The sequence below is a fragment of the Aspergillus pseudodeflectus genome (genome assembly GCF_044049435.1).
Source record: "Aspergillus pseudodeflectus strain CBS 756.74 chromosome Unknown BJX68scaffold_46, whole genome shotgun sequence".
Taxonomy (NCBI): Eukaryota; Fungi; Ascomycota; class Eurotiomycetes; order Eurotiales; family Aspergillaceae; genus Aspergillus; species Aspergillus pseudodeflectus.
In genome coordinates this window covers 23,970-35,063 of record NW_027263822.1, presented here as the reverse complement: position 1 = coordinate 35,063, position 11,094 = coordinate 23,970, and the positions used below count along the sequence as shown (strand labels likewise).

The window sequence follows — 11,094 nt, the reverse complement described above, 5'->3', positions numbered from 1 at the left end:
CTGCTCCGCGAAGCAGAAACGCATGCGATATAGCGCCCATGTATATGATATATACGCGAGCGTTCACTTTAGTGGGGTGAATCATTGTTTCTTGCTTAGTGTCCTCCTGTAAAACCAGCCATGCAATACAAATTGGTCCTAAAAGCAGAGTTCGAACCTTAATTAATGACAATAATGTACGTCAGATGTTCTGAGGCTCGTCAAAGGAGCATCTGCCACAGCGGTCCAATACCAAGGTAACCCCCCGGGGGTCGGGTTGATATCGTCCATTACATCGCCTCCCTGGCTTCCATCTCATCGAATTGGGCTCTCAAAACCCCTATATCGTCTATGAGCTCCTGAATCCAACTGTAGGCTTCGTTGAGGATCTGGCTCTGGGTGGGTGCCTGCTGCCTCAGCCCTGGGACAAGATCCTGCAGCTCCTCATATGCTTTGCCCATGAGATCCCTCCGCAGTTTCTCTCTTAGCTTACGAGAATGCCCGGGCTGGCCCATCAGGCCCGTCTTGCGGTTGAGACTCCCAGTACTGCCTCCAGATTGGGCATTATTATCATCGTCTGACCGTGCGCCGCCAGTGCTGACCATACCCGGCGGCTGCGCCATCTCTACCCCGATGCCAGCCAGCACGTTTCCGGCCTGTCTAGAGACGGAGGCGCGTGAGTGGGAAATCAGAAAGGGGCTATTTTGCAGTAGTCGTTTGGTGACATCTTCCTCGCTCACTTGATCGGGCGTGGGGGCATAGCCCACTTGAGTGAAACGCAGATCGGAGCCCCAGTGAAGATGTTGTAGTTTGACTTCCGCCCCTTGCGTCGGACGATTCGGGCCACGAGCGTCGAAGATGGTGACTCGACTTTGGAATTCGCCGGCTGTTGGGGTTACATCGCTGCCAGTGGCCGTAATAGGTGTCGAGCCGCCAACGGGGTTGGTTTCCTGCGAGTATGAAAAACCATCAAAGGGCCTGTCGGTCAGAGGTGGCTGCGGGACCGTGGGTGTCTCGCTGTATTGTTGATAGCCAGAGTTGCCATTGAACGAGAAGCCATCTAATTCTGGTTTGCAATCGCAATTGATCTTCCGAACAGCTACTTCACGCGGCTCATTGCCCGGCCACAGTTGCGGTGGATGATGGCCTAGGTGATTATTCAGAATGACATCTGTAACTAGGTTAGCATACTTCTACTTTATCAAAGGGTCACTAACACCCAAAGGCACCCACATCACCTGCAGGGCTTTCCAAGGGATTCATTTCAAGTAGAGACACTGCCCTTGCAATTGGCGGGCCGATTAAAACATTAGATTCGCAGTGTTGCGGGTGACACGGCGTCCCCAAAGTGCCCCCAGAACGTTTGTAGGGGCAGGTAAAATTTGGTCTCCCTTATCTTCCCTCGGGCAAGGACCCAAGTCAGCTTGCATGTGTGGGATGGGAGCTCATGAGCCCGACGCCAAAAGCAATTATCTAAGCAAAGTCTACCTGCCACTATCGTGCCGATTCGGCTGCATGAATCGGTGGTTAGACTCGTGTTTTGTGTTCTGAGTGGGCCAGCATGGCGTGGCTCCTTCTGCTCTTAGCATCCCACAGGGTGACCATCTTTTCTCTGCTCCAATCGCGGTCTGGCCCAATCCAGAATCTCAATGTCCGGATACATTCCGGGGTAGCCGTCGGGAAGCTTCAACGATTGCGACCAGTGTGGAGCTGAGAGTTTGGCATCGGCTTAAGGGGCGACCACTCGGAGTAAAGTAGGGTCGGTCCCTTGCAGACCCCTGAGGTCAATTCCATGATTCCGAGCCACGGCGGAACCGTCCCGATCCCGAAAAGCGGACAGTACGGACGCCGCCCTGCGCACGAACGCGGCTCCGATATTCCACAGTCGTTACATGTCTCAGAAATATACAAGAGCATGAGACGGTTGACAACGCGTACCCTGCGCACGCGATACGCATGCTTGCCTCTATGAATACGCTTCAGATTCAGGAATGGGTATCGAGCCCGGTGCTTGCTAGCCAGATCTACGCCGCCCAGTTGTGCAGCGGCACAGGGGCCTCGTGCCACCTTTAGAGCTAGCCTGCCCTGCCTGGTGTTCTGCAAAGACCCTATGTGCGCTAGAGTTTGGTTCGTGCTGCCTTTGTTGCTGCGCTTATGTGCCTGACCCGATGTGTATCTGAAAATCGCACAGGGCTCGGGCAACGCACAATTGGATTGAGAGGCAGATGCAGAATGATAATGGGAGGATTAGACTTGAGCAGGTCCTGGCTGGTGGCATCCACGGTGCGTCTGGAAAGTGGCAGCTGGACTGGGCCGCGTCCCAACACGATAACACTATTTTTGGATGAGTCCTCGTGGAGAGCCCCCATATCTCGCGCATGATGGAGCCGGATGGAAGACGCCAATCGGTTCTTGATATACAGACGCAGGTTGACCAAGCTAATCTTGTGCCCTTCCACAATGAATCGGTTCTCCCAGATCAGGGGATGCAGAGAACAAGAAGGCTTTAATGAGGCTTTAATGCATGGCTATGTCCGAAACCCTAAGCGGGCTGGTCTGCTAAGTAGACGAGCAAAGCAGAACTGCACGATTCCTCCTTGCGGGAAAGTCCCTTTTAATTTGATACATTGACATGGAAATGGATAGCTTTGGAGACTGGAGGCGACCAATTGGGGCATGGTTGTGACTTGCAAGGCTGTGATTGCAAAGGGAGCAGCCACTGAGCTTGGCCGTGTTTTCTACAATCGCGAATGACTGCCCGGCTTGCCAGCTTATTAATACGATTTTCTCACAACTCGATAATCCTAGCACCGAGTATGTTTGTGCAACAATCGCCTTAGCTGCTGCGGAGTGGTCGTGCGGTCTACTGTACATATATACCGCCAATATCACTAGCATCAAAGTTCCATGAATATTGGTGTGAAAAGATGGGCGGATCTTGATCAATGGATATTACCTTAGCTCGTACATGCCGTCAGCGAAGCTTCTAGCGCACCGGTTGAGGGCTTATCACAAGGGAAGTACGAAAGCCATGTGAGTGTTAGTCGGACAGAGGTAAATCGATTATTCTCCTTTCCAGCATTTTGGGGGCTAGCTTACAGTGATACTCCGTCTTCTGCCCGTTCTTCCCAGGCGCGCGTGGGCTGAAATCATGGCATTTCAGTAGCAGTTTGAGAAGCTGGCCCGGTTCTGCGTTGACGTTATCAACCTTTTCAGCATAAGTAAAGAACGGAGCACCTAGGTCTGGGAATAATCAACGCCTCGCAAGAATCGACGGTTCAGGAAACTCTTTGTATCGTATGACATTCATCTCTTGCACGGCCCTCGGAAGAAACGTTGGTGAGCAAGGATCCAGAGTGTCCGGAACCAACCCGAGGAGCCCCGGCGGGATCGTGCTATACCCCGGCTGGACCCAAGGCTGCGCGTCGAGCAGAGGTCCATCCTAGCCAGGACTGAGACTGGGGTTTTGCCCGTGTTTGATTGGACGAAGTCTGACTCTTTTTACTGGCGTCTTTTCCCCATGGACCTAGCTTAGATAAATTGACTGCGCGTATGGCCAATCCATTTCCGTGGTGTCCATCGCGGAGGCAACTGGCCAGGAATTCTGGTCAGCTATTCAGATTACAACATATACAGAGGGGTCCTCCACCATCGCACCTCTGCGATTCAACATTTCGTGGAGTCGAACGATGAATGACGATTCCCCGCACACTACCTTTCTCGCCCCAGTCACGTCAATGCCGGACGCAGTCCTGAAGCCACATCAGTGGGAGGTCATGCGGGCTTTGGCCGAGATTGCGATCCCAAGCATTCCCGCCAGCACAGAGGCTGTAGCTAGTGTTTGTCGATTGCCAGCAGTGTCTCAGGACGACAATGCTCGGTTAGGACACTATGATTCCGAGGCCCCAACGCCGGCGCCGGCGAGCTACGCCGAACTGTATCTGGAGGAAACATTGATCTCACTGGATGGCTTCCAGGAGTTCATTGAGCGACTCTTCGGTCAATATATCCACCCCGAGGGCCGAAAGGGGATTCTCTTCATCTTAGACGCCCTGAGGTACGCAGGACATGAATGCCCCAGAACGCTGTGTTTTTGTTCTTCGCTTTTTTGTACTACAGACCTGCTTACCCACGCAGTTCTCGCCCGGGATCGTTGCTCCTCACTGGCAGCACAACGCCATTGCATCGCCAGCCGCTCGACGCCCGCGAGAAGATCTTCCAAGGAATGAGGACCTCAAGACTTGCACCACTGCGCTTGGTATCCCGCATCCTCCTGCTGATCTTCAAAAGAGCGTGGACGGCCTTGAGCCCGAGCATCCCTGGTCTCCTGGGTCTTAGTACCCGGTCATCCGTGCATCTCAAGCGCGCAAACGGGACTGCGTACGAATTTCTCCAATTCCCCGCCGCCACCAGCGGTGAGATAGAGCCTCCTTCACTCGACGCCGACGTCGTCATCGTAGGCAGCGGGTGCGGCGGCAGTGTTGCAGCCAAGAACCTGGCCGAGGCAGGTTTCCGCGTGGTCGTCGTGGAAAAGTCGTACTACTTCCCGACCTCGGCATTCCCCATGACGCCGCTCGAGGGAAACATGAATCTGTACGACAACGGCGGGTTCCTCGCGACGGACGACGGCAACATGGCGGTTCTCGCGGGGTCCACCTGGGGCGGGGGCGGGACAATCAACTGGTCCGCGTCACTGGCGCCGCAGGGCTACCTGCGCGAAGAATGGGCCGCCAAGCACGGGCTGGACCTGTTCACGTCACGGCAGTTCCAGGAATCCGTCGACAGGGTGTGTGACAGGATGGGCGTGGATGATTCGCAGATTGAGCACAGCTTTGGGAACCAACTCGTCCTGAACGCTGCGCAGAAGCTGGGATACAATGCAAGGCCCGTGCCGCAGAACACGGGGCATGGCAAGCACTACTGCGGTCACTGCCACTTGGGCTGCGCGTCTGCAATGAAAAAGGGTCCCAGAGAAACGTTCCTGGCCGATGCTGCGGAGAGCGGGGCCGTCTTTATCGAGGGGTTTGATGCCCATAGGGTTATCCTGGGGCAATCTGGGCGCAGCGGTAACCCGGCGGCCGTCGGCATCGCTGGCACTTGGACGTCTAGGGCTATGCATTTTGGGCACGGTCAGGAAAGTGGCCCCCTTGTTCGTCGACGTGTGGAAATCCGCGCCAAGAGGGTCATTGTCGCGTGCGGGTCGCTTCAGAGTCCGCTCCTGCTCCGACGGAGTGGCATGCGAAATCCACATATTGGTCGCCATTTATACCTCCATCCAGGTAAGTTGAAACAAGCTGAAGGTAGAGTTGAGAAAGCTAAAGGAATCTGCTCTAGTGCTCGCATCCGTTGCGGTATTCGACCAGGATGTTCGTCCCTGGGAAGGATCCGCGCTCACCACGGTGATCAGCGACTGGGAGAATCTAGACGGCAAGGGCCATGGGATCAAGATCGAAACGCCGGCAATGCTCCCTTCCACCGTCCTACCTCTTCTCCCCTGGCACAACGGGACGGACTTTAAGGTCTTGGCATCCAAGATGGGTCGCATGGCCGGGTTTATATGTCTCGGTCGTGATCGAGACAGCGGGCGCGTCTACCCGGATCCCACCGACGGCAGTTGCAGGATCGAGTACTCGACGTCCAACTTTGACAAGCAACATCTCATCGAGGGCCTCATCGCATGCGCGAAAATGGCCTATATTTCCGGGGCAGCAGAATACCACACGACTTGTTCCCAGATTCCTCCCCTGCTTATTCGCGGACCAGCGACGACGGACGCCAGAGTCCCAGAGCAGAATGACGCGCACTCGCAGGACGGGCTCAACAACCCTGTTCTACGTCAATGGATCACAACAGTCCGCAGCCTCGCGCCCCTCGATAACGAAAAGACGTTCTTTGCGAGTGCGCATCAGATGGGGACGTGTCGCATGGGGTCATCTCCGCGGCACAGTGTTGTGGATCCCCATGGGCAGGTTTGGGGCACAAGCGGGCTGTACGTGTGCGATGCGTCGGTTTTCCCGACTGCTAGTGGCGCGAATCCCATGATTACGAATCTGGCCATCGCGGATTGGACGAGTCGGGGGATTGCTGCTGGTCTTCGACAGGAAATGACAACAATATCACGGGCGAATCTGTAGAGGATATAGGGAGGAGACTTGTGGGCAACCATGTTGTGCAATGCCTTGCAACTGTGCACCATCTCGAGCAGTGTAGACAGCTACAGTGGCTGACTTGGTATAGCTACATGGTGACATTATGTTATAATAAGCGAGGAATGCATTCCCTTTTCAAACCCTGGTTAGCTTGATGGATGGGAGGCGGAGTGCTACAACATCTGGATAAAGTGCAAGTGAGCCTACTAGAATTGATTGACTGTATAATGCGCAATCCTACACTCTTGATTTGGATTCCAGACAATTCCCGGGCTTGCACCAATCGTGGAAGTGCCACCCCCCTGTTTCGCCACATGTCCGGGTGAGCAAGCTAAAATCCTGGGCTGGATCCTCAGTTTCTGTTCTTCTTCAATTATGCCCCTAATGGAATAATCCCCTGCCGCAGGGGGTTGATTTCAAACTTCAGCGTTAATGTACTACTCTATACACTATCCTTATTCTTGGAAGGGTCACCATTATCACCTGTCACGCTATCTGTAACCCACTTGAAGGCCAATGACCTCTTGCAGGCTGTAAATAATAGTTAGTTAGTAGTACAGCCTCGCTAAGCCTCCAAGATTCCCCGCGGCATTCGAAGATGCAAACCCAACGTCAGTCTACTAGAAGACTTCTATACAGCTTCAATTCCTCCTTATTGGGCCATTATCCTTCGCACTGGCTCGCATACCAGCTCGAGTCCTGCTGATATCACATTTAGGTACTTAGCAAGTTACTGGATTGGATCACCAAAGATCATGTGACCATATTAATTTGTATATAAACGAATTGCCTGATGGTTGTGACTGATTGGCGGTTGAGATTGATACTTGATTAAAGATAATCGTCACATGATCGTCCGTTGTGCATACTAGCCACTGGCAATTCGTGGGCTAAAGGAAAAGTCGTGGTCGTCATTGGTGGGGCTGGGGACCTGGGGCGAGGCGCAAGCACGAATAGCATCTTCTGAATCTGATAATGATCCAGATTGTACAGCCTCTTGTCGCGCATGGGGCTGGCGTTCTTGCCAGTTAATCGTCTGGATAATAGTCACTGCAATTCTCCTAATCATTTTGCCGCAGTCAGTCCGGAGAAGTCAGCCAGGTAATTTGGTCCGTCGTGATATCACCAAAGTCCTCTGTTCGCTTGGCTATATCTAGTGTTACGATATGGGGAGTACCGCTCGCGCTATTTTTGCCTTGAGTATTGTCTCCATTGTGCTGACATGGCTGATGGTGGCCTTGAGGCTGTTGGTCCGCACCAAGATCCGCCCATCATTTGGTGTCGACGACTCCTTGCTCATAGTAGGCTGGGTAGGCGTCGCCCCGCTAGGCTGTTGGGTTGAATCCGCTGACCCTTCATTGTCCAGCTCCTCGCAACTGCGCAGTTCATCCTACCACTTTACGAACCTAGGTGCAAGTTGCGAGAGGACACCGACCTGCTGGCCCTGGACGACATAGAGTCAAACTATATTGTGTGGTTCACTCTCCGTGACTAGCCAATGCCTTTCTAACCTGAGATCCAAACCAGTGTCGCTTCGCGGGGGAGCTCCTGTGGGTCGCTGCTACGGGGCTTGTCAAGATCTCCTTCTGCTTCACCCTTCTCCGCTTCCTCCAGCTCCCTTGGCAGCGCTGGTGCATCTTGTCGACTATTGCCATGACCTTCACCATTTCGGTATTCTACTTCTTCTGGATTGTCTTCAATTGTAAACCAATTCGATACTTTTGGCAACAAGTCAAAGCTCCCACAAGCGGCTCATGCAAGGCGGCCGCCGCGTTCGCAGATGCAACCTATGCCCATGCATCTGTTCTCATCGCCGCAGACGCCGTCCTTACCATTATCCCGTTATTTGTCGTGCACTACCTACACGCTGGTTGGCGGGTCAAGATATCCGTCGCAGCGATACTTACAATCGGTTCCCTGTACGCTATATTTGTCCCTCCGAATGCATCACACCCATCTCCTTCTCTGCAAAGCAAAAAGCTCCCTGTGACTAACATGGAACCTCATGACCTGTGTCGCAGCTCGTGCGTTGCAACTATAGTGCGGCTAACGCTCATCCACCAAATGCTTGCCGCCGGCAGTTTCCTCACCGTCACCGTGAAATTGGTTCTGTGGGCAATCGTGGAGGTAGCCACTAGCATCGTGGCTGTCTCGGCGACAGCGCTCCGACCGCTGTGGGAGGTACTGCGCGTTATACCCCGTTATACCTTTGGCTCGCGGTGGGGGATAGTAAGTCGGTGGTATGGATCGGAGAGAGGGACGCAGCTGCAGGATCTGGCGCCCGCGCGAACAACATCGACTGATCAAATTCTGGACTCATATAATATGAGCCAGGGTTCAGAGGGGAGCAGATGCAAGGGACCAAAGAGGCCGGGTTTTGATGGCTGTCCATAGTGTGCTTTGTTTAGTACAATAGTTGACAGGTGGTTTGATTGTTTACACGTTTAGATGTAACCAAAGTTTTGAACTTGCTGTTGCTCGCGTAAGAGACTCTATTTGGGCGATTGCCAGATATAGTAGACATTGTCAAGGTATCTTTATTGCAGCGTCGCCATGTTCAATAAACAGTGCTTCAGTCAAAAAACGAAAAAAAGAAGGAAAAACACGGAGCATTAAAAGGACAATCTAGGCTCCTTCCGATAGATCTCTTGATGTTACCTTCCATCCCGACCTGGTAAATTCATATCTTCCAACCTGCCTGCGTGGCCAATCAAAAGCATTAAAGATATAACTCTACACAAGCGGAAGAATCATAGAGTTCCAGGATTACCACCAACACCCATCTTGTAGTTTTATGTAATAGGAAGAATGCTCAGATCAAGGCAGCGCTACCTAGCCGTTGTATTGATATCCAAAAAAAAAAAAAAAAATCTCCATTAGGGCAAATAGTTCGCGGCCAAGAGAAAAGATCCTCAAGGCTCTCTACTACACATCTATGGATACCAGCAAGCCTGCCGACTTGATATTGCTGGCTACTGCTGGACCTACAAGGAGTTAATAAATCAATGCAGCTCTTATAGCACGCAAAGCATCTTATCATCGTGGCGCAAGAACATCATGGATCTGCGCCAGGCAGGGCGTGACCCTAGATGCAGCAGGAACCCGTCTGCAAAGTCTCTAGTTGACCACGGAAGCATTCCGGTCCGGAACCAGAAATTTTAATGGTCCACACGTCGCAAAAACTGATGATAACCCCTTCAAGAAATTTCCCACGTTTTTACCTTGTTCCAGGCCACATTGGCAACAATCCTTGGGGACCGGAACACACCCGATACAGAGCCTGGTCCGCAGGGTACTTACCACAAAGTAGGGCACAGTTGCAACAATCAGACTATGATAACGCCCACGCTGGATTCACATAGTTTAAAGGGTTTACCCGCCGAAGGGCGCCTATTTTCTTCCTTCCCCGTGGCGTTGAGCCGTCCGAGCTTAAACCCGTCCCACGCCATTCCTCGCAAGCCAACCCTATTTGGGGGATAAATGAGCGTGCAGGTGGTGAGCTATGTGATCATAGCCGCCAACAGGCCCGCTCAAGCTGGGCAGCAAACTTGCTGGTCACTTGCAAAGTCCACATCTTCCGGGCGATCATGCCCCAGCTAGCCCATAGCTATGATCTCATTTGCAAGGTCCTTGTTATGCAGACCCTACAGCACCGCGCCAATCTCTAACTAGACGGACATGAGGTGCAAGTATAAGTGCCATTAAGCCACCTGCGTCATATATGTACCCTGGAGCATGCAAAGAAGGAATGATGTTAGGATGAAAGCGACCATATGGGTTATAAAGCTGTCTCCCCAAGCAGCCGGAAACTGGTACCATCTTAGAAATACGGCATTCGATCAGACCGTTTACTTTCTAATCTGACATCTTTATCTCAAATCGTTGCGACCTCGCTACTAATACCTGTCCATAATGTTGTATTTGAAGCCGCTTCTTATTTCCATTCTTGGGACACGGGCTGCCGGTAAGTCTATTCAAGCTTCTACTCTGCATAGTTCCCTTGCTGAGATATAACCTCCACAAGCAGCACTCTCCGTGACAAGCCCCAAGGAAGGCGACAGACTCGACTTCAACCAGGCCAATACTATCAAATGGACTTTCGAGGAGTAATAACCCATTACCGGCCTTAATCGCAGCAAGTTGTTAATGTCCATCAGCTCTGACCCCGCCTATATCGACATCGATTTATCCAACGAAGATCATGTCCTCAGCATCAACGTCAACATTGCTAAGAACATATCTTCTTCCGACGAGACGTATACCTTCAACGATATCACCGCCGTTCCCGGGTCAGCCTCCAGTCCCCCTTTCCAGCTGCCTTATTTGACGATAATCACTAACACTGCCTTGGCATAATAAAGGTCTGGCTATGTTGTGAATCTCAAAGATGCGGCCAGTGGCAACATTGAAGCTCAGTCTGAGGAGTTTAGTGTTGTGACTCTAGGTAATTCGAACGTTACGTCGGTGGGTGACAGCTCAGCTGGTGGAAACTCCACTAGCCAGGACGATGACGATAATGGTGCTGGGCGTTTTAATACGCAATCTACCTTGGGGATTTGCTTTGTCACGGTGATTATCGCTGCTGGTTGGTTTTGATCACTTGGTCGTATTTCTTGATGGGATAGAACATGATGCGTTTGGTTTGAAAACACTCTGCGATGCGGTAGCGCGTCGGCCGTTTTGTTTGATATGAAGCTCTTTGCATGCTGTCTGGTGATTTACCTCTCTGGTAATTGCCGCACGCTGTTGTCTTGCCCGAGTAAATCACTTGCAATGTCCAGTGCCTTTGAAAATAAGGATGCCTGAAGGATGGTTGTACCAGACTTGAGCGCTGAACCGAGTTCGCGAACCTACACTTATCAGCCATCAAAAGAACACGTTATTCTCTCTACCGATATTGTTACCTCCGAATAGCATTCTTCTCGCTGTTGTAAGGTACCTGCCCCATACCCTTCCCGCATAAGCT

General features: G+C 52.2%; 3 protein-coding genes across 3 annotated transcripts; 2 read left to right on the top strand and 1 right to left on the bottom strand.

The window, feature by feature from the left end:
- Positions 1-269: 269 nt before the first annotated feature.
- BJX68DRAFT_270128 (basic helix-loop-helix domain-containing protein) lies at positions 270-1,242 on the bottom strand (the record flags this gene model as incomplete). The annotated part of the gene is made up of 2 exons (XM_071046539.1): positions 270-1,150; positions 1,197-1,242. 2 exons carry the CDS (start codon positions 1,240-1,242, stop codon positions 270-272), a joined length of 927 nt encoding a protein of 308 aa, XP_070895573.1.
- A 2,474-nt stretch (positions 1,243-3,716) lies between these two features.
- Positions 3,717-6,113, top strand: BJX68DRAFT_270127 (uncharacterized protein; the record flags this gene model as incomplete). The annotated part of the gene is made up of 3 exons (XM_071046538.1): positions 3,717-4,036; positions 4,117-5,258; positions 5,314-6,113. The coding sequence occupies 3 exons, from the start codon at positions 3,717-3,719 to the stop codon at positions 6,111-6,113; spliced, it is 2,262 nt and encodes a 753-aa protein (XP_070895572.1).
- Positions 6,114-7,294: 1,181 nt separating this feature from the next.
- BJX68DRAFT_270126 (GPI anchored serine-threonine rich family protein) lies at positions 7,295-10,724 on the top strand (the record flags this gene model as incomplete). Its single annotated transcript, XM_071046537.1, has 8 exons — positions 7,295-7,438; positions 7,495-7,599; positions 7,656-8,047; positions 8,150-8,357; positions 10,056-10,092; positions 10,156-10,234; positions 10,286-10,417; positions 10,490-10,724. 8 exons carry the CDS (start codon positions 7,295-7,297, stop codon positions 10,722-10,724), a joined length of 1,332 nt encoding a protein of 443 aa, XP_070895571.1.
- Positions 10,725-11,094: the final 370 nt, after the last annotated feature.